Source organism: Mugil cephalus, chromosome 16 (genome assembly GCF_022458985.1).
Source record: "Mugil cephalus isolate CIBA_MC_2020 chromosome 16, CIBA_Mcephalus_1.1, whole genome shotgun sequence".
NCBI lineage: Eukaryota > Metazoa > Chordata > Actinopteri > Mugiliformes > Mugilidae > Mugil > Mugil cephalus.
Window position 1 is genome coordinate 13,450,127 of NC_061785.1, and position 22,713 is coordinate 13,472,839.

The window sequence follows — 22,713 nt, forward strand, 5'->3', positions numbered from 1 at the left end:
TACTTTGTGTGCTCTTTGTGTTTTTTTTTTTTTGAGTTGTTCCTATATCATTTTTGTGTGTGTGTGTGTGTGTGTGTGTGCGTGTGTGTGTGTGTGTATGTGTGTGTCTGGCTGCATCCTGCTGGGGATGGCTGCTGCCATCAAGGGGTGTCATTACTATGGGGTGGGGGTGTCTGGTCTGGTCTAGGTGGGTGGCACATGTCAAAGTAACAGCCAGGTCCAAAAGTTTCCCAGCAGAACACTGAACTGTCACAAGATGGTCAATGTTATTTTACTTCTCCCGTCAGTGGTCATAATGTTATGCCTGATTAGTGTATACGCACACCTATTTAACTTTAAACTTTAAATCTCAATCACATGACAGCAACTCAGTGTATCTAGATATGTAGATGTGATCAAAACAAAGTGCCAGAGTTCAAACTGAGCCTCAGAACAAGGATGAAAGGTGAACTTAGTGACTTGGTTTGATTGGTTCGGTGTCAGATGGGCTCGGTGTCTGAAAACTGGTAAACTCAGATTTTCCCACTTAACCATCTTTAAGATTTGTGAGAAAATATTCAGTGAGAGAGAGGGCAAAAATACCAACTAACCACTTGTTACAACTGAGATAGGAATTAAGGCAGACTGTAAAAACAGAAAGGAAAGGTGTCCACCCGGTACTAGCAAGGTGTTCTTAACAAGGTGATCAGTGAGTGTCTTTGTAGGTAGATTATAAATCTTCAATGTATCCTGTTTAGCTGTCTGTGGTATCAGGTCACGTGGTTCTTCCTGTTTCGTGAAAAGCAGCGTTGAGGTTAAGCTACTGATACCGGCAAAAAGAACAGAACAACACACGATTTGCATAATTACAGGAAAACAGTCAGAATACTGAATCAAAACACAGAAGCACAAACAGTGACGATGAATAAGAAGTTCATAGAAATGAAAACAAAGTCGATTGAGTCAAAACCCCCCACAAAGAACTGAATTAATAATGAATTATTAATTAGATATGTGTGGTTTTTTACTATTGTTTATGTTGCCTGGCAACAAGCATCAGGAATTCTCAGGAACACAAGCTTCATATTTTAAAAAAGTGGGACAGGAAGGCAAATGAAACACTGGTATTTTAAATGTGTGTAATGTATCTACAAACAGGATTTTGTTGGTGATACAGGCGGTTTAACATTAACACATCAGGTGAGTCAACAACCTTCTGGGAAGGGAAACTAGCAAGCATTAGCTTAGCAAGTGGCAAAGACCCAGCTAAATTTAAATATTGATTTTGCGCTGTCATTATCGACTGAATCACAATCTTGGTTGATTAGTTTCTTATTTTACACATCGTAACAATAGTTTAGTGCAGTGAAGAGCGAGAATTATATCTTAAACACTTGCTAAGTTAGCTTAGCGTAGCAGCAGCAACTGCCATCCTCAGTGGAGCTAATTATGGTTGGATTGAGCCAGCAAAAATAAGTTACATGTTTAAAACACGCTTTATTGCAAATGTATATATGTAGAATATGCATTTACTGTATTTTAATATAAAATATCAATAGTAGTAGGCCATGACGTTGGCCAAAAACATACTGTGGAACACAGGCTGTAGTTAAATAGACAGGAAGAAATTAAACAAGAAAGCTGAAAGAACATTCTGGGCTGTTGCACAGGTTGAGATTAGTTTCAGACATAAAAAAAAGTTTTAAAATGAAGCTGCTGTCTCTTATATACAGTCTGTGGTCAGTCAAAAGTGAGAGAAAGTGTGTCCTAACTTTTGACTGGTAGTGTACAGTCATGTTGAAAACCTCTATTTTAGGTCATGTGATATTACAAGGACTGAACCTAACGACATTAGTTCCTGTTGTTCATCGCTGACACACTAATCACCATTCAGCGTTTATCTCTGACGCGTGTCTGTCTTCAGTGTCCAGCGCTGGTGCCACTGTACAGTCCCTCTAGTATCAGACCGCGGCATCTCACCCACACACAGCTGCTCTAGTGACGACGACAGGCCTGAAATAGTTAGCCTAGTTTATAATTAAACCGAACGTGCAGGATGGTTTGTCCTGTGTGTGGATACAACTGCGCTATGCCCGGAGCAGGGGGCTCACACTCCGTCTGTCCACAGGCAACGTAGACGCATTTTGTGCCCACACAAACACACGGACGCGTACAGCAAGTTAATCAGTGTGCGCTGGTGTAATAATGAATGAGTACTTGCAAATCATAGAGAGTATTTCTGGTTCAAGGGCCTGTGCATTATGACTGGGTTTGAGGGGTAATTGCAGGGTGGCAGGATAAAATCACAGCAGTGAAGGGTGGAGTCAAAGAACTTTTTCATTTGTACGTTCAGAACATTTTCACACAGAGAAACGCTCCTTCAGTTCAGATCTTTTTTTTTGTCTTTTTTGATTTTTTAAGTTCTACAGAGGCCTTTTTCCTGTGGGAAAGGAGCTAATTTTGCGTCTCGTCTTCACCTGATCACCTGAAACGGCACCATGGAAGTGAGACACGAGATGATGGACATCCTTCAGAAGGCGTGGACCAAAATGCAGGGTCTCCCGCAGGCGAGCCCTCTGGAGCAGGGAGCCTTCGCTGTGATCATCCTCTTCGTTGGTGAGTTTTTAAGGAGAGGTTAGAATTTAGGAGTATTGTTCCTACAGTCGTAGCTGTTCTGACGGGTTCCTCTGACCCCCTCACACCAGCAGGAAACTTTTAACCTGCTATGTTGTTTCTACTCGCCTGAAGGTCATTAAATTCAAACCACCGCTACTTTTCTTCTATTCGGGGGCCACAAGCAGGATGTACAATTGAAAAAAAATGGTTTGAGCTCCATCTACATTTGAGGAAAACATCCGCCCAAGTCCCTTTATCTGCTTTAAACTGCTCTGCGTTCACTGACATTAACTTTCACCAGCCATTTGCTATTGCAGATGTAGTGCGCAACGTACTATATTGAAGATTTTTCTTTTGTTTTTCCTTTAAAAAAAAAAAAAACAACTGCTGCTCGTTGCTGGAAAAAAAAGCTGAGATGAGGGCAACCCACTACAGTGTCAATCAGATGAAGAATGACTCATGAAGAACAAGTCCCACAACACTTTAAACAAAGCAGTTTAAACGCTTCGCTGCGTAGCTGGTTACAACAAACGATGAATCCATTGAGTCTGAGCCTTTGTTCTCGGGTTCTTTGGAGGCTACTAACAGTTAGCGGTGGCTCAGACTGACTGACAGCGCTGTAGCTCGCTAGTACACTCTTTGTATAGCAGGAATGAATAGTAAGATATGTCACTGCTGGAGACTCGGTAAGGTAAAAAAAAATAAAAATACTGGTAGAACACCTCTGCACACCATAGTTGCACTTCTTAAAACTTCACACCCAGAGCTGCAGGAAACTGCTGAGTCAAGAAACATTTCTCTGCGGGTGTTTGTTGAGCAACAGCTTTAATCTGATGCATACGTTTTTCTTCTTGACATGCCATAGACCTTTAAATCGTGCTTCGCAAAGCCATCCCAGCGTGCACTGACCTCACCGTTTTGTTTCCTGTCTTTCCTCGCAGCCACGTTTCTCTTCATGATCGTGCTGTCCTGCAGCAAATGCTGCTGCAGCTCGAAGCCAAAGTACCAGGCCTCAAGAGTTCAACCTCTGCAGCCCATCTGATGTGAAGGAGACCAATAAATGCAATGACCGTCCTTTCTTCGGTCCTTTCTCGCCGTCACCCACATGAAAAAAAGGGCGCCTTTATTCACATTCACCTGATGGGTGAACAATTCTTTACAAAACTCATTAATCGTTTTTGGTGGGAACACGCGGGCATCAAATGGGATCAAGCTAGGGAGAGGGTGGGGACTCATAGCCGTGACATTTCCAGCACTGGGTTAAAGATCAGCACCCAGAGAATCAGCACCCAGGGGGGCCACGCCGCTGGAATCCATGCAAGTCAGCAGAGTGGCACAACTCACCACGATTCATCACAAACCCGAACAATAAAACACTGTGCGGCAGCGTTTTAACAGATGAAAAGTCGAAATGTCACAGAGACTCTTGTTATTATGGAGCGGTTTGGTATGCAGCTGACATTCATCAAGAATGAGACGAGATGGAACAGATGCGTTACTGTACAGTTTTTAAAAAGGAACCAGCATTTGACAGAGAGAGAGAGGGAGACGGCGATATCGCCCTCTGCTGGCTCAACGGAGATAATGTGTTTTTACAAATTGTGTCAGGGGGAAAATTTGAGCTGTTTATTTTTTGACATAAATGTATTCCTGTATACTGTAGGACAAATGCACAGAGATAATGCAGTGTGTCATTTGCTTAGGCCGTACAAAATGTGTGCTGAAATGTTTGATTGATCTTATTTGTAATAAATGTCTTTTAAACAAATTAGATTTAATAGGATTCATTGTGAAGCTGGCGTTTAAACTATGTGAGACTTCCTTCCAAATAAGCTTCGACCCAAATCCCGTCAGGGGAACGGAGCACTGTTGTGTGCGTGCCTTATCGTCACATTTCTGTTTCTCCTCCAGTAGTCAGTGACCTTAGTGTAAACATTAACCAGGAACTGTTACTTTCACTCTGAACTCACACAGAACAGGTTTCACGGCCACCAGGAAAACCCCGTAGCTACTGTCCGGCGTTCGGATTTACAAGAATGAGCTCAAAGTGACGACAAACTGTAATGTTTGGGCTATTTAAATAGGCCCGGACAGAGCTGTGGATCAAGAACAGAACATCACACTACGGTACATTCTGTTGGGAGCCACCGAGCCGTGAGAGGATTATTTATTTAGCTGGACATAGCCATGGAGAGGTGAGTTTTCAAATGGAGTGGAGTTTGGAGACAAACGCCCTGTACGACACTGATCAACAGCTCATTATAGACTCAAATGACATCTTTACCTTCTGAAAAACATCTTATCATTAGCAGATTAAGTGCTTCCGGCTCTGAAAAAGCATTGTTAGCGGGCGGCTAATGGGCCCAATAACATTCTATCATTGGTTAATATCAAGGCTTTTATCTGGTTTATCCCTTCCCCTCGCAGTCTGACAGATATGTTGAAACCCACGGGGTCACCTCAGGACTTGCTGGAGTGGTTCCTGTACCGCCTGCACCACGAACCGTGGGCCCTGGGCGGGATTGTGGTCATGGGAGTGTTCGTGCTCGGGATCCTGTCTCTGGTGATCTTTGCGCTGGCGTTCGGATGCTGCTGCAGTCAAAACAAAGTCAAGCAAAAGAAGAAGAAAAAGCCGGTGAAGACGAATAATACAGTGATTTAGTTTCACGAGGAGCACTGACAAATGTACTGCAGGATGTATGCTGACATGATCTAAAATTATTGTATGTCATTTGGATTTTGAAAACGAATTCTGGGAGTTTTTACTGCTACACAAATTTTTAGAGCTGGCAATTTCTCCAGAGTAGCTTTGAATTAAAATGTGTGATACTTCATTGTTATGTCTATATTTAAAGTGAATCACTTTTCGATGAATTTATTTTTGAATAAAGGTTACAACAGGACTACTTGTTGTGGTTTTGAAAAGGCTGCTCAGTGTAAGAATGAAGCCCGAAATCTGTGATTTTCTTGGGTATTTTTCAAGATAATGTACTGTAACAAACGTACTTCAAATAAAAAATATTCAAAATAAGATGCATACAGAATGACCTTGTTTCATTGTGGAGGTAGAGCCTGAGAGATCTCAGACATATTTAATTTCATGGCCCCATTGTAAGCAGGTATAATCTGTATACCTAAGAATGCCAACCAATCAGAGTTGGTGTAATTTTAACAATTACGAGTCCAGGCTGCATAAATTCTTAAATGGTATTTATATAAAAAAAAATGCAAATAACGCGGCAGAAGTATATGTATGTTATATGTAGCATGTTATAGATTTTTTACATAATTTAATATTAACATAAAATATGACTAGTTTTAGATCTAAAACATAACTTAATTAAAAAAAATAATGATCCGATATGGACAGTCTCCTTTTGTTTAGCCCTCCGGTGAAACTTAAGGACTACATCTCCCGTCGCTCCGTTTGTTCCTGCGCACTGCGCAGTCGCGGTTTCACCCACTGACGTTATCATTCTGCGACCAAACGTTTACGCGACGCGCACAGCAATGGCGAGCGGCAAAAAGAGCAGTTTGCTTTCCTCTTTGGCAGAGTATGGAGACGACTCAGAGCCCGACTCTGACCCCGAACCAGAAGAGTCAGGTATATGATAACATGTTTAAATTGTTCCGTCAGTCTTGCGGCCGTTAAACGCTTTGAGTAGCGGTGCGGCTCTTTTACCGGAACTTCATGTGGTAGCGGCTGTTAGCCGTTAGCTCACCGCGCTAACCGACATTGTTCAGCATATATTGACTTGTTTGACAAACATATAATATATATATGGATATTAATCGTTTCGGTGGATGTGTTTTTACGTCTGTCTCGCGGTTCTGTTCATTAAATAAGTCATGGTCGTTGAAATTGATTGTTTCATCAACCGACGTTTTGTTTAGCTTGAATTTTCCGGATTAACTTCTTGACTCCGGGTCTCGCATATCAGTGAAACGTTTTGACTCTCCAGCGGTTTTGCAAACAGTGTGTAGTACAGTTCGTATGGCTTGCTGTTGGTATCTTGCTGTAGCTATGGCCTGGTTAGATCATTATCTTACCTGTTTCTGTGTCATGTCCCCTTGCCCCACCCCATCACCCCATCACCAGGGGGCAAAGGAAGCGGAGGAGGACTTGTGTATGGCTACGGTGATGATGACCTGAACCGAACTGAAGACATAGATGACAAAGTGTCCCCGGATGAAGACAGCAGAGAGAGCAATTCGGTCAGTATTTCACTTTGGGATTGATCCCTCTTTAAGTTTTAGTGTTGAAGCCTGTTCTATAAAGGAGGTAAATCAATATACTGTGTGGTATTACAAAATATAACCGAATATAATCTGACACACCGGGTCTTTAGTGAACTCTGGTGGATGTGGAGGTTTCATAGACCTATGACTTTATTGTCCCCATGGGAAAATTCTTTTTCATAGCACCGTCTCCATTCCACAAAGTCCACCACAGTACAGCACACAACGTGCCCCACAGTAAAACACGTGAGACACATTTGAAGACAGACGAAACAGGTTGACTGTGATTTTAACTACACCACTCAGCCATAATATTAAAACATGGTGAAGTGAATAATGTTGGTGATCCCACTATGATGAAATCTTCCTCGGTCCCGGTTCCAGCATGGACACCCAGACTGGTCTGCAGCAGCTCGTTCACACGTTTTCCTCCCTTGAACCACTTTTAATATGTACTGACCACTTCAAACTGGGAATGTCTCACAAGACTTAAAGTTCTGCTTTCACACGTTCATCTAGCCATCACAATTTGGCACTTGGCTTAGTCTTTCCTTTCATTTTCCCAATTTTCCTGCTTCTAACTAATGAACTTTGAAGACAAAACAATCAGTGTAATTCACCTCTTATAGTTTTATGCCTGATGGTGTTTTTGCTGCCGTATCTGGTGGAGTATAATTATAATAGTTTTTTGTTTTTTTTGTTTGTCATTATCTATATTCAACAGTCCACTGAGAAATAACCCAGCTACAGGTACTTCAATTCCAAATATGATAGTTCTTGTTTTTCGGTGGTACCTTAAGTAGAAAAGATGGTGCTGGCAAATAAACATACTCGACAATAACAACACAGTCACTGAGATTCAAGTGTGCGACTTGTCGGGGAACACATGCCAAGACTCATGTCTTGTCTTTGAATTCCATGATTTGGAAGAGTTATGGTTTACCGGTTCCTAATATGAACTTATTCATAAATATCAGCACTCAATTGTATAACATGAACATTTTGTAAAATGTTTAAATCCTGAAATGTTTGTGTTGTGTCTTTTGGGGAATTTCCCCAAAAAATAACTAACGGCTGAAACACGACCCATAATGAAATACGTGTTACCAGACTGAGATTCTGAGAAGATCCGGTTCTGACTGATTGAGCTGTAGCTCATAATATTAGTGTGCTACGGTTCTATTATCATTAAGCCTCTCAAACATATTGTTTTTAATTATTTCAGACTTTATGTTCTCCTTTATTTGTGTTTACTTGATTCATCTACATTTTGTAATTTTGTCAAAGGTGTGTTTGCGCCAGTGAAACATTTGTTAACTTCCATGCAAATATCACAAACTTTCTTTGTTCTCCAACTTGTTGGAGTTTAAGGAGGAGCACTATAAAAGCATAAACTGTATGTTCAAACATTTTCCAGATAAGTATTAGTAGTGACAATGTTTTATCGTGATGTATATCAGAACACTGTAGTCTAGTCTAGTCAGAAAGAATAAATATAACACACAACTTTTAACCCACATTTAAGGTAGTATGTGTGTCCTGCCTGGAGTGTCTCATGACTGACAGGAGATCATAGAGTTGAGTAGTTTTACAGCCTTTGCTTGGTGCTGCTTGGTTTCCCGTCCTGGTCTCCTCCTCCTTCTGACTCCCACAGCGTTAACCCTCTGCATTTTTGTTTTCCGTAGGAAATGGAAGAATCTGACGAGGGGCGGGACGCAGATGATGTCGAGGTACTTGAACGCCCACCTGCGGTGGGACGGAGTAGATGTGGAAAACCCTTTGAATTATTTGTCATGCTGTTATGTGACTAACCAAACGCGGAGGGGCGGCAGGCACCACATGCTACGGAGCAGCACTAGATGGTGCTGTGGGTTCACGCGTGTCTGGTGTGGCGAACGTTCATCTCACTAACAAGACACTTGACGTAGGTTGGGACCTGCTGAGTGACCGGTATTTGACGCTTTTACTGGTGCATCTTCACGCGTGTCTCGGCCCTCTTCTGAAGAGAAGAGAAAGAAACGACAGTGTGGTTTTCCAGAGCGCACTGCTTGAACCTTTAACACCAAACCTGCCCCACCCCACAACCCTGGGTGTGTTTTAAAGCTGCACGGGCCAGACTCTGGGCCAGTGAGCTTCCTGCTGAACTCAGCAAGGTGAGGGTGACTCACAAGTCTAACGAGCAGGAACAATGCAAACGTCTACTTAGGCTAACGCTTTGTTTTACATCCTTTCTTTGATCGATGGTAATCTGATAAGTGGTTTTGTAACTTGATGGGTGCCATGTAATCAAGGGGAGATAAGGCACTGGCAATGTATGGATGGATTGTACAATCATATCATACTGAGGTTTCTCAACACTGCGTGCATCAACATGCCTGGTATTAGAGAACATTTCCAGGATCAAACCGTTTTTGTTTACTTGGTAGCATAATGCTCAGCACACTGTATATGTTGTGATATGTTTTCCGTGTTATCTGTAGCACCGAGGCGGGCGGATCTCTCTCTTCTCGTGTCTGATTGCCAGGTGGGGATCTTTATCACAGTCTAGACTCGTATGGGTTCAGAGTCTCCGACTTTCACTTTATTATTTTTTCTCTTATCTGAGTGCTGTAAAAGGAAGATGCCCGTTGATGTTTTGGTGCAGTTCTGTATAACCATAGATAACAGCTTCATTGTACGGCCCGGCCCCTCGCTGAAACAGAGAGAGTCGTTCTCAGGAAACCTTTGAAGTGTCGCTGCAGCCCATAGCCAGGATACATTGAGTAAGAGTTGACTAGATTGCAGACGGCGGTGTGATCTCCACCCTCAAACCCGTGGGCCTTTGTGAAAGTTTCTGATACAGTTAACGCCTCACTGTTTATGTTATGTTTGGCCGGCAGGGCATCCTAGCAAGTGGAGGGGTTTAGTTCCTGTTCACAAATTCAGGTCGCTCTGGTGCTTTCATACACCTAGGTTGTGTTTCAGAAACCGAGAGCGTTTCCCTGCGAGGTTGGTTTATTTGTGCTGGTGCAAACACCATAATTGCACATGAGGCCAGTCAGAGAGGCTGGTCGCAGCCCGTTTGCAGTCGTTCCCTGCGGCGGTTTGTTTTCAGTGTTACCCACAAACTGATGGGTCACCCTACATTAAGAGGTTAGTCAGTTAAGCCAAGAGGTTTACCTGATGAGTGCACAGCCGACATCGTTGTCTGGAAGCAGCGAAGGGCCTGTTACAACTTTGTCTCGATCGAACACCGACGGAACCACAGTTAAACACGACATCATAACAATATTAAATCAATTAGAACCTAAATTAGAATTAAATATAGGTATGAAACTAAAGATCTTAAGAACGATCCTTAGAAATATCTGGAGAAGTAATGATCCATTTTCTTTGGTGATAGTGACTTTTATAACAATTGTTGGTTAATTAAAGCGAAGGTGGCTAATATCATGGCTGCTTAACATCAGCATGTGAGCGTTTAGCTCAATGTACCACTGTGTCTGAGTACATCCTCATAGCACTGATAATGTGGCTGTGGGGTATTTATCTGGATGAATGGTAATATATAGCCTAAATCATCTAACACAAAGCTCTACAAAGATGCACGAAACCCCTTCTCTGTAAAAATCTACTCTGTGGTTTATTTGTCAACTTGCAGAAAGTCCAAAGAAATGTGTGTTGTTCGTCTAGGACGGCAGAACTACATGACGTGGATCTTTACTTGTAGAAATAGATTATTATTTGTATTAGAAGTTGAATTTCTGAGAAATGAATTCAAACTCTGCGTGCGGAGAAACCTTGAAAACAGCTCCAGCGCTGCCATCTTATTAGTTTTTGCTGCGACCTTTCTGTGAAATCAACGGAGCGGCGAAAGAGACGTCAGGTGGGGAATCGATGAACGCTCGACCGTTTATTGGCCCCGTCTCAAACTGTAGGTGTCACTGCTTTGGCTTCCCCCCAACGAGCTCCGCTGTACCCCGTGCCTCTCTGCCCTCCTCCTCCTCCTCCTCCTCTCTCCTCTCTCCTCTCTCCTCCTGGTGACTTGACCGACTCCAGGGCGATTCTTTGGTGGGCCGGTGCAGTTGCTAGGTGACGCCGCGATCCCCGTGAATAACAGCACTGTTCTTTTGTGCTCAACCTGTGTTATGACCACAATGCTGGCACCGCGGTCGGCATATTTCAGAGGCCGTGCAAGACTCCTCCTCCTCCTCCTCCTCCTCCTCCTGCCAGGCCGAGGCATTCTCTGGAAACTGCTCGGTTTAATATTCTCCCTTTTTTTATTACTCTCAGCTGTCATTAACATCTGTACGTTTGTAGGTTTGAAGGTTTGAGCAATGAGATGTTGTCTCCATCTCCACGTTTTCCACCAGTTTGTTAGTTTGGACTTTTACTCTCACCAACCTTTGTGTAATCCACCACGATTAACTGTAACAAAGATGGGGGGGCATGCTTTAATAACACATACCACTTGTGCTTTTTATATTTCCTTACCTTACAGCGAGCTGTAACGATTCCATTCTCCTGTTTCTCTCCTCCTCCCCTCTTCTTCTTTATTTAACAGATCCCAGAGGCAGAAAGGAAGGACCCCAATGAGCTCGTTGGTGAGTACGCACGCACACACACACACACACACACACACACACACACACAAGAATGACCGACACTTTGCGGACGACGGGGGATGTTTATTGTCAATAAATTCACTTGCGAATTGATCCGTCTGACAGGTATTGTGCGTGTGTTCAGCACATAATAAATCTCATTCCTCTGAGCCAGAGAGCTCCATTGTCGTCTAGAAACTATTAAAAACACAGAGCGGGCATCTAGATGAGACTTCCCTCAAAAATAAAAAAATGCACCTGGGATATCTTAATGCATATTTATGTCTCGATATTTCCTCTCAGCAACCGAAAAACAAACGCAAAAGCCAACATCCGGTGATAAATGGAAGCAGCAGTGTGGCTTTAGGGCTACTGTCCGAGAACCAGGCATCTGCTGGGTGTTGGTGCAGCAAACGTATGAATCACTAACTAGACCTTGTTAAGTCGTAAAGGCGTCTTTGTTCTGAGTGTCAGGTGAACGTCTCGCAAGGAGCTGGCAGTGGTTAGTGAGCAATGAATACTTAGCACAGGTGTGTGTGTGTGTGTGTGTGTGTGTGTGTGCGGTTAGCATCGCATCAGACAGGATGTGAGTGGTACAGGGAGTGGCGTTTCAAACACTGACCTGTTAGATCAGAAACTCTCAGCACTCGCAGTTCCCTCCTGATATAATTATTTTATTATTTTTTTTTTTGCCTCCAGCTGGATGCAGATGATAGCGCGGGTTATGTAACGCGCCGCTCATCCCCCATTCTTCATTTAACTGCAAAAAAGCACAGGGAAACGATACGCACGGCCAACGTGTCGCAATGAGGCCGACGAACTGATTAGAATGATTAACGTATGATTCCTCACAGAGAAAATATTTAGCTTCTGAAAGGAATGTCGCGCCGAATCCAAAGTGGAAGATGATTTGTGGCGGAGCTGAATGGAAGCGATTGCGCGCTGCTGTTGTGTTGTGAAGGCGCAGCTGCCAAAACGCTTCCCTCTGAAACGACTCCAGCGCTCTCCGTGGGAGAGAGCAAGCAGCTTCTCCCTCCGTCATCACAACATCCACTCTTATGGCTCGTTGTCCTCGTAAAGAGGAGATTTAGAGGAAAGGGACACGCTGCTGAGACGTTTTTAGCTTTCGAACGGCTCCCGCTGCCGTCAGTGTCCTGTGGCGTCGGGAGCGTGACTCACGGTCCTTGGGCTTGGACCCTTGGCATTCCTGCGGCAGAGCTCGGCTTTTCTGTCTCGTCTGTCAGTAAATGTCACTGCGCGTCTGGCAAAAAGCCTCCTGTCAGCAGGCTGAAGACGGCCCTTTGTCTGTCCTCTGAAGGGACGGACACTGTCTGTCTGTCCCGAGAAGACCCTCAGGGCACAGATTGTGACTTTCCGTCTAGTTCTTTGCTCGGCCAGATGGTAACTCGGAAACCGAATATAAGCTTTTCTCTGTCTGTCTGTTACTCGGTGTCGCCGCTTGTGAATCTAAAGATATTTTGAGCAGATTATCACTTATCGTCCTCAGTTGCAAACCCTTGTTGATCCACTCGGTGTCTGTGAGAGACTTTACTGAAATACCAAGCTGCCACTTAATCCCTCTGAGTCATCAGACCTGCCATGTCAGGTTTTATTTTTATTGTTGGAGGCTGCAGTATTTTATGTTTATGTAATATAGGATATATACGGACTAGTTACATGGTGCATCTGTTATGTGTGTGTGACTGCACATAGACATGTTTTGCGTTGCTTCTGTAGCCAACACAGCCAACGCCCTGCCCCTCCTTTACCCCTCTGGAGGAGGTTAACTTTGGCCGTATCAGCTTCGGAGCAAAACGTTAAAAGGGAGTTACTGTTCCTCCTCTGAACTTTCCAGACATAAGGGAGACCAGTGTGGCAAGTCGGGATCCACATGTGTGAATCCGCGGTCCCACATGTTCAGCAGACCAAGGAAAACAGAAGCGATGCAGAAGGGAGGGTCCGCTGGAAACGGGCCGTCGGTGTAGGATGACAATCTGTGTGCACACAAACACTTAGCAGTTCGGCTCTGGCGCACCCCCACACCCAAGAGTTGCTTAACTGTGGAGCAGCAGTATTTATGTGTGGACGACTACAAATGAAGCAGCCACGGTGTCGTGTTCATCAGTACTTTCAGCTACGGCTGAACGGTTTACTGGTTCATATACTGGTTCATCCCGAATACTGGTATTTTTTTCCTGAATGAATTTTTAATATATCGTTGTATGTGATTACAAAGAGTTCAGAACAATGAGCAGCAAGACAGTGTTTCAGATTGGACCGTTTTCAATGTAGCTTCTAAATACGCATGGTGCAACTGCGTCACTGCAAGGCGTGGTGAAGATGGAAAGGTCTGGAAAATGAAGCGGCAGAACAGACGAGTTTCTTTGTTTTTGGGTAACCACAGACATCCCTGATTTCTGGGTACAGTCCCCCTTTGGGTTGATCTGCCCCCTGGGTAAAGCTGTCCCTGAAGGTGTTCCAATTTTAGCTTTATGAATAAGGGTGAAAAAATGTTGCGCGCAGACTACAATTGTTAAGGTAGCTGAAACAGTTTAAAGGTGAATGAATATGTCAAAATTTATGGAACCGTTTCTTCGTCGATGATGTTGATTAATTTCTTTTAATGTCCCTGGATATATACAGCGCTAACACGAGGCCATGCAAACGTGTTTGACTACTAGTGTGGGATTATTCTGCAATATTTACTCATCATCACAGTAGAATAGTCCATCCTTAGTCAATCTACTGCATCAATTCCTCTCTCAACCAGTAGAAAATGCTGTGAACACGTGATTATGTGTGGGAAGCAAAAACTGTTACACCGTCAGAATTTTGACATTTTTTTGGTCGTACAGCCCAACTCTACTTTCAAATACTTTAGGTGCTTGTAAGGTTCAGTGCTGAAGGCGAAACTGGAGAGAGGCCACGTTAGCCATGTGATAGACTGGTGACCTGTCGAGGCTGCTACAGCTGGGATACAGCTGTAGGGGCTCAAGCCCCTCTACAACTCTCCAGAGGACAGGCCATAATATGTGATGGATGTCCTCAGAGTCAAAAGATACTTTCCCCAGAAATGTGGTAGTAGACAGTAGTTAATACTTCAGTATATTCAGTATGTTTCAGTATATTTACACACTCTCCATGATGTAGTTTGTCCACAACAACACTGACAAGTATGTTATTCGACTATAAAAGGTGCTGGTTGATATTAGTCTGATTGTTATCGTTGAACAGTGTTCATTTCAGTGAAAGGGGAGTATCTGCTCGAGGAATTTCCTTCTGCTTTTTAAGGCAAAGTGTTCGACAGGACGAGCTCCTCGGTTCGGAAGGCGACCTTCCCACGCCCGTTCAAGTTTTCACTTGCCGTTTCACAGCTCCTGCGTTGCCGCGCGCGCACGCACTTGCCGAACCTATTCACAGTGCGACTGGTGTTTGCAAAGGCTGCGTGTGTGAGTCGGGTATAGAGTGACAGTGAAGAATGCTTGGCCTGCAGTCAGAGAAAGTGACGAGGTCGAGAAGCGGCCAGACCAGAGAGCGAGCGATCAAAGGGGTCGAACAGGGCCTCCAAGCTCGTGCAAGCCCCGACAGCAACCACTCCCCGCCTGAGACGTGCTCTCCTCATACCACACTCCCCTGTAAAAAACACAAAAACACTGATACACAATTAAGATTGAGACAAACAACATGTTGCTCAAGACTGCACCTGCGTTATGTTATTTGCTTCACACACCAAGTTGTTTTCTAGCGTGTGTCCATATCCAACCTTCCTCCTAATTTTATGCCACATTTACATCCCCCCGTGTTTCGCTGCCTTTGTATCACAGCGGTTTCTCAGTTAATGCTCCTTCTGCGTGTAAAGACACGCAGGGCGTAGCAGAAAGGGAAAGCCGCTGTGGTGCAAACATGGAAGGGCTCATGTTTACCTTTCTGCGTTTTTTTTTTTTTGACAGCGCTGTTCTCGGAGAAGGTGAGGAACATGTCGCCTGATGAAATCAGGATCCCCCCAGAGCCGGCCGGACGCTGCTCGAGTCAACTGCAGGTACACGGACGCCACTGTTGAACACGTACATTTTCACCATTTCATTTAGCACAGTATACAGTGTTATATACACAGGCAGTGTTTATCTCACCACCAAGGCCACAGTTATGTCTCCTAATCAGACCGGACGACCGGGAGTGTGAATTTATTTGGGGTTGTGGGTTTTGTGAAGGGTTGATGGAATAGTCCTTGTGCCCCGTGTTGCGTGTTTTAGTGGCAACCGAAGCCTTGTTTATGGGAGGGGATAAACACCTTCCAGGTGTAAAATTAATCTTACCAGAAGATTAAAACTGTAGGTAAGGTGTTGGTTTCATGAGGAGACACGTAGTCTGCGCCCGTTTACAGTCAGACATTAAGACTTGCTCTGGTATTTGTAAGTGTTAATGGCCAAAAGCTGCCTCATCCGTACACAACTCGTCTTGGATGTTGGTGCACTCAAAATAACTTGTTCTCGACGCCAAGTGAATAATTTAGCAGTTTCACCCGTTCCCTCTGCGGGTTGGAAGCGAATTCCCGTGGCTACATAAATCCTGGGACTCGCCCCTGTAATTAAAGCAGCGCACGGTGTCATCCTCAGTCAGCGCGCAGCGTCGACAACCGCTGCTTTCTTTCCGCCTCCCCCGTTTGCACGGTGTCTCTTCGAACGGCAACACGGTTTGTCGTGTGAGGAGCCGAGGCAGGTCAGGACACACAGCTGATTTGGAAAGTGAACAGCTCAGCAGCGTTCCCTCGGGGCCGGCACTCCCACCTTTCAGATGAACAACTAATGATTCACCTTCGCCTGAACAGTCTGGATATCCCTGGCCTCAGGTCACAGAGGAACGTGGGCTCGCGAATCTGCTGCGATTGAATTTCAAAAATATTGTTTTTTGCACTAAATTGGCTTTTTTTTCCCCCTCCTCCCCTGTCATTTCACTTTCATCAGTGTTGTGCCTTTAGCAACCATTCCCTGATTTTAGGATTAAAGCAACCTATTGGCTACCAAATCGCTCAGCTCGAACTAAACCATAGATCTGTCTGTAGAAGACGGGCGTTCCAAGAGAACAGACTCCGGTGTCTGTTTTTACAAAAAATCTATTATAAATTTTATGTGTTAGCGGTAAAGGTGGAAGTAATATTGTTAACAGCCCCACAGTAAACCTTTTAACTTGTGTACAGTTGCCACAAATGTAGAAATTAGCTAGAGAGGCAAATATTCTGGGGATTGAGTCACTCTTGGAGCCAGCCTCAAGTGGCCATTTGAGGAACTGCAGTTCTGACATTTCCTTGTAATTTTTGTTCAGGCGTCCACACTGATTAGAACACAAGTGACTTTATTATTAATATTCAGCAGCTGCCGTCCCCCAGCAAAATAAATCGATAAAATGCATGTTTTTATTAAAAATGCAGCATTTCCTCTACAATATAGTCCCCAGCCAACTTCTTCAACTCTCTCCAGTGTACTGGTTTTGCTTCAAAGTCTTGACTTAGAGACGTTTACGTCTTTCTTTTTTTTCCGTGAGGCAAACCTCTGACCCTTGGCCTCCAAGCTGCGCCTCTAACCACTACTTTCCAGCTCAAAAACACTCATCTCTCTGGTCCCTCCATTGTTGTTTATGTGTGCGTCGCTGCGTGGTACTACTTATTGTAGTTGTATTGCCTTGTTGGCCAACCAAGAGCCTAAATATCAGATGTAAACATTGCCTGTAATGTAATGACAAAGCACAGGGCTATGGAGGAGTTACTGATATTACCACAGACCAGTGGGATCAATATCTTCTTCTATCTTCAGCATTTTCTTTTTCTATGTTGTTCCAAGCTCCCTGTGGTTCAGTGGAACCTAGTTGTCAAATATTTCTCGCATGTTTCAGAAACGCTATATACAATGGGTCCATTCACACACTGACCCGTACCTGAGCAGAACAGATCATATATATATATATATATATATTTAGTATATTTGACAACATTGACATCGGTTCCTGCCAAATGTTAAGTGCACATAGCCAAGTCAAAGCAGAGGTGTTGATCTTCTTACATTCAGGGACTGACCTCCTGTCTGCCCACAACCTTCACTGATTTGTTTGTTTTGTAACAGGAGAAGATCCACAAGTTGTACGAGAGGAAGCTCCATGGAGACTTTGACACAAACAGCCACATCCAGAAAAAGAAAGAATTCAGAAACCCAAGGTATGTGGTTCAGCAGGAGAACAAACCCAAACCAGTCAACACACACACACACACACACACACACACACACACACACACACACACACACACACACACACACACACACACATCCCACCAGATACACAACAAATACAGCAACAGATGATCTACAGCGCTGTCCAAGTGTCTCACTGTGATTCCCTTTGGTTTTCTTTCAGTATTTACGAGAAGCTCATTCAGTTCTGTAGTATAGATGAACTTGGAACTAACTACCCCAAAGACATGTTTGATCCTCACGGCTGGTCTGAAGACTCTTATTACGAAGCCCTGGGTGAGCCACTTTATTCCCCCTTCACATGTCATCTTTGTGTTTCCAGCTCAGCACTCACTGTTGTGCTTTATTCTTCCAGCCAAAGCCCAGAAAGTGGAGATGGACAAACTGGAGAAAGCCAAGAAAGAGCGAACCAAGGTTAGTGTGACAACAAAGAAACGTGGATGACTTTGCTGCCGGTGTTGTTCTCCGTCTGCGTCAGGGGCAAGTCTCCACCAGCTGCACTTAATTTCTACTTTTACGTTCTTCATCAGACTCTCAGAAAGCTGCGCTGCCAAGTTCAGATCTTGTAACATCAGTTCAGGCCCAGCCCCGGGCAGATTTACAGCTCAGCTGTGCCCATTCAGCGTTAGCGCCGGGTTTCTATGCAAGCACTAACCCCTGCAGCTGAAGCAAACTGAGTGTATCTTTCTTTCGAACACCTTTTGATTCTCCCATGTGCGTTTTTTCGCGCATTCTTACCGAGGTAAATAGCGTGCCAGCGCTGAGACCGAGGAGATGAGTGATTGATATCTCCTAGGAACATGCGCACGTGGTTGGAAAACAACGTGACACACGCCGCCGTCATCAGCATCATCGGCCCCGTTATTCCGTCAGTTTGCACAAAGTTAAAATCTGGGCTTGAATGAACATGTACTTTACACAAGGTATTCTGTGAAATGTAGTCAGAGGAGTTCAGGCTGTGGTTAATACACATTGTATCACGTGTTCTCACTTGGTATCAAGATGCATGTTAATAATTGCTGAAATCCGGCATATAAACCTAGCCAGACTCCAGTATACATTTAGTTATTTAAAAGCTAGTAGCTTAAATGCTAGTAAAGAAGTAGTGGAATACTGCAATAGTAAGTTATGTACAGTCTGGGACTTGAGTACCTCTTCTTTTTTCCTGTCATGGTCACTAATGAATTGATACACTTGTCCCTTCTAAAATTGTTTGTGTGTGTATATTTATTGCTAAACCCCTAGTTAATTCTTTTCAGGGTATATTCTACATTTTGTTCTATGTATTTTGTTTTTTTAATGATCAACAACCTGCCTTAGTGACAACAGAACGAAATTAGCCTCGGCTAAAATCGCCCTGAGCGGCAAAAACACAGTAAAATGTATCAGTAAATACAGAGAGACCAGGAAAATGTGGATTATCAGATCAAATTAAGGACAATTGGACTCCACAATAATCCATATGAACTAGTATGGATTTGGAAAAGTGGATTAGCCTCAGTTTCACTTAGTTTCAGTTAATTTTAGGTCATTTCAGTTATGACAAATGCAGCTAAATAAAAGATGCTAACGCTAAGAGCTTTACTGAGAAGTAACATTAGCCATACAACACTGTGGCGTCTGACTGGACGTTAAAAGGATGACGAGGAGGGATCAGAAATATTTTATTTATTGTTTTATTGTTATTTGTTTTTGCAACTGAAGTAGTTACTGTCGGCTGTAACTACGCCAAAACAACAACATCAACAAACTTATCTGACAACCGTCCAGAACATAACTTAAGGTATGACTTCATCAAAAAGCACAGCATAAATTAATATTACCTGACACTGAATGTGAACCACAGCACCAGGTTTCGGTGCCTGGATTTCAGTTGTTTCTTTCAAATTCTCTTTTCTTTGGCAGTCGGAGATATCTGTGAAAATATTTTTCACCTTTTTTTAAATTCATTTTACAACTTAGACGCTATGAAGCCTGTGATTCAAACTAAACGGCTAATCTCCATGCTAATCTGTCACTTTTTGCCACTCGGTGGCTGTAACCACGGAGACTTCACTAGCTAACCCTCTATAATTACGTTGTTTATGATGTTCATTAATATGCTCTGTCCAAAGTGACTGTTATTGTTTATGACGACTCAAACGGTAGCAGGGATTAAACCACTGTTGGAACCTGTTTGTGTCTCCTTCAGATCGAGTTCGTCACAGGGACCAAGAAGGGAACCAACCCCTCCAGCACGGCAGCCTCTAACACCAGCAGCACCACCACTACAGCCACAGGTAAACTCAATGTTTAAGTAGATCTAAGTTTGGCCTCTTGGTTCTGATCCCTGCGTCCTTATTGTAACGCATGACACAGACAAAAAAAACAACCTCTAACTGAAAGACTGATCTCTGTGTTTACACATGCAGACGCCCAGAAGAGGAAAAGCAAGTGGGACTCTGCGATCCCCGTGACCCTGGCACAGCCCACTCTCCTCACCACCACGGCGACCCTGCCGGCCGTCGTCTCCGTGACGACCACCGCCAGCGGCACCAAGACCACGGTCATCTCCGCAGTGGGCACCATCCTAAAGAAATCAAAGCAGTGAACAGAGCCGGTTTGTCCGCGAGAGCGAAAACAAGTTCAAAGACCCGCGTTGTGCTGCGTTCATTATACGCGAGAAAGATTCAGCGACTGGTGGACGAAGTTAGAACCGGATCCGCCATCGTCTCGGCTGCACATGGACTAAACGAAAGACTAAACCGTCTTCTATCTCTGGGATTTTATCTGCACCTACTGCATCATGAAGCCAAATTGACGCGTAGGCCCTCTGTATATGTGATGCATGCAGATCTCAACGCATTTGTTTTTTTTTTTTTTGTTTTGTTTTTTTATATGTTGGCAACGGCTGTTTAAAACAGTTAAAAGACAATGGTTGAACACGGGGAAAAGCTCCTGGTAGAAACGTCTGAAAAACAGTTTATTTTTATACCTCTAGTTCTGGTGCAGTGTCTCCTTGCTCCCTGTAGCAGTCGTGTGTCCTAACTCAACATATTCATGCATTTTCGAGCATTCGTTTTTCTTCTGTGGCATAATGAACGACTGAGGTAAGATGTTTTTGCACTTGTACAATATGTATTGATGATAAGGTGAATAAATGGATCGGATGTTGCCTTTTTCACTTGGATCCTTGTCTTTTTGCCAGCGCCTCGTCATACTGAAAGTGAAGTTGCGATATAGAAACTATTCTGTTCTATCGTTTCACATATGGCTGTTTTTAACTTAGTTGTACATCTTTGTGTTTTACCGTGGAAATAAATGGGCTCTCCATTTTTACTGGTGGGGGGGGGCGGCATGGTTTATTGAGTGCAGGCACTGACCTGAATCTGGACCAAAGAGTCCACACACACACAGTTTTTATCCTTTGTGATAGATAAAGCATGTGCGTTCCAGGTGGAGTTTTTTTCCCCCCTCCTATGTCAATAAAAACGAAGTTCAGTGCGTTTCTGAAGAATTGCGCGGGGTTAAACTTATCTGTAGTCCCCCAGGTCGCTTTGAAGACAAGTGAAATGTTGTTCGCATTCGTTTCCTTTCACAAGCTGCACATATTTCTCATAACCTTTTCTACTCCTGAAATTTGGGTGTTGTACTAACTAAACATCCAAACTATGCAAAAATGCCTTCCCTGTGTCCTAATCGTGTTTATCTAAACCTAACCCTGCATTCTTAATTGCATAAAAGAGGCACAATGGCCACCAGCAAGCCTGTGGTATTGAAATAGAAACACGGTGTGGAAATAACGGTGCACACCTGCGTATATACGTCTATATATAGGATGGAGATGATCGCATCGTGACCTTCAGTGAACCTGAACCCGGTTCGGAGCCCACGCTGTCATCGGTGACTCAGGTCTGAGCCACGTTCCGCTGAATCATGCCAACACTGGGCCGTTAGGGGAGTCGTGCATTTGATAGGCGGCGCGAAACAAATGTCGATGTTCTCCCTGCATCTCAACGTGTTTTTGCAGATCCTGGAATGCAGATGTAACACTGAAAAACATGTGACGTTCACTCTTTGGTTCACACAGATTGAACTTGTCTGTGGATGAGTAATAACAACATGAAACATGTAGCTGGATGTGTGTATGTGTTTTATATTAAACCCCCTGTTGAAGACCTATGCTGTGTAGTGTAATATATAACTTTCAAAAGGTCTATGAAGAGTTACAGATTTTCTAGAGATATCTGCAAGCTGTATTTGTTTTAAGATAAATATAAGTATTCAATAGCTACCGTAAAGAGAAAACAATATTAACACTCCTATATTTCGTTGAACCACATATAGCTTGGTTTACAGCACACATTCACCGTGGCATTGTTTTGATAAGAAGCTTCTGCAATGTCACAAGATCTATTTCCATCCAGCGTTGCCGTACTTTTTCTCCCTGACCACTGCACAAGCACAACCCGAAGATTCTCAATGGGGGCCGGGTCTGGACTCTGTGGTGGCCAATCCATGTGAGACAACAATGTCTCATGCTCCCTGAACCACTCATTCACAATTTGTGCCCAATGAATCCTGGCATTGTCGTCATCAGGGAAGCAAAAATCCATTGATGGAATAATGTGGTTAATCCAGCTGACCTCGTTCTCTGGGCATGACGTTGCTGAACCTGGACCTGACCAACTGCAGCAACCCCAGATCATAGCACTCCCCCCACAGGCTGGTACAGTAGACACTGGGCACGATGGGGGCATCACTTCATCTGCCTCTCTTCTTACCCTGATGCCCCATCACTACTAAATTTGGACTCATCAGGCCACATGACCTGCTTCCATTGCTCCAGAGTCCAGTCTTTTAGCTCTCTAGCAAATTAAAGCCTTTTTTTCCAGGTTAGCCTCACTGATTGGCCTTTTTTTTTTAAGGTTACACAGCTGTTTAGTCCCAGTCCTTTGAGTTCCCTTCAGATTGTAAACTCTGGACTTGTCCTGACTTATAGGTTATTATGCTGTTATTTCACTGGTCTGACCTGCTTCAGATCAAATTGCGCTGTATGTAGCCTCCGAACTGAA

The 22,713-nt window shown here is 43.8% G+C and overlaps 1 protein-coding gene across 1 annotated transcript; it reads left to right on the top strand.

The window, feature by feature from the left end:
• The first annotated feature begins 6,051 nt into the window (after positions 1-6,051).
• Positions 6,052-20,819, top strand: LOC125022904 (SAP30 binding protein). The gene is made up of 10 exons (XM_047609897.1): positions 6,052-6,199; positions 6,695-6,810; positions 8,520-8,564; positions 11,378-11,417; positions 15,368-15,456; positions 17,534-17,625; positions 17,823-17,935; positions 18,015-18,073; positions 19,851-19,938; positions 20,071-20,819. Exons 1-10 carry the CDS (start codon positions 6,106-6,108, stop codon positions 20,247-20,249), a joined length of 915 nt encoding a protein of 304 aa, XP_047465853.1. The 5' UTR covers positions 6,052-6,105; the 3' UTR covers positions 20,250-20,819.
• The last annotated feature ends 1,894 nt before the right edge of the window (positions 20,820-22,713 follow it).

Excerpts from the sequence above, each read along its gene's own strand:
- LOC125022904 (XM_047609897.1), top strand. The coding sequence starts at position 6,106 with ATGGCGAGCGGCAAAAAGAGCAGTTTGCTTTCCTCTTTGGCAGAGTAT. Across the intron at positions 6,811-8,519 it reads ACAGCAGAGAGAGCAATTCG|GAAATGGAAGAATCTGACGA; the intron begins GTCAGTATTTCA and ends TGTTTTCCGTAG. Across the intron at positions 19,939-20,070 it reads CACCACCACTACAGCCACAG|ACGCCCAGAAGAGGAAAAGC; the intron begins GTAAACTCAATG and ends TTACACATGCAG.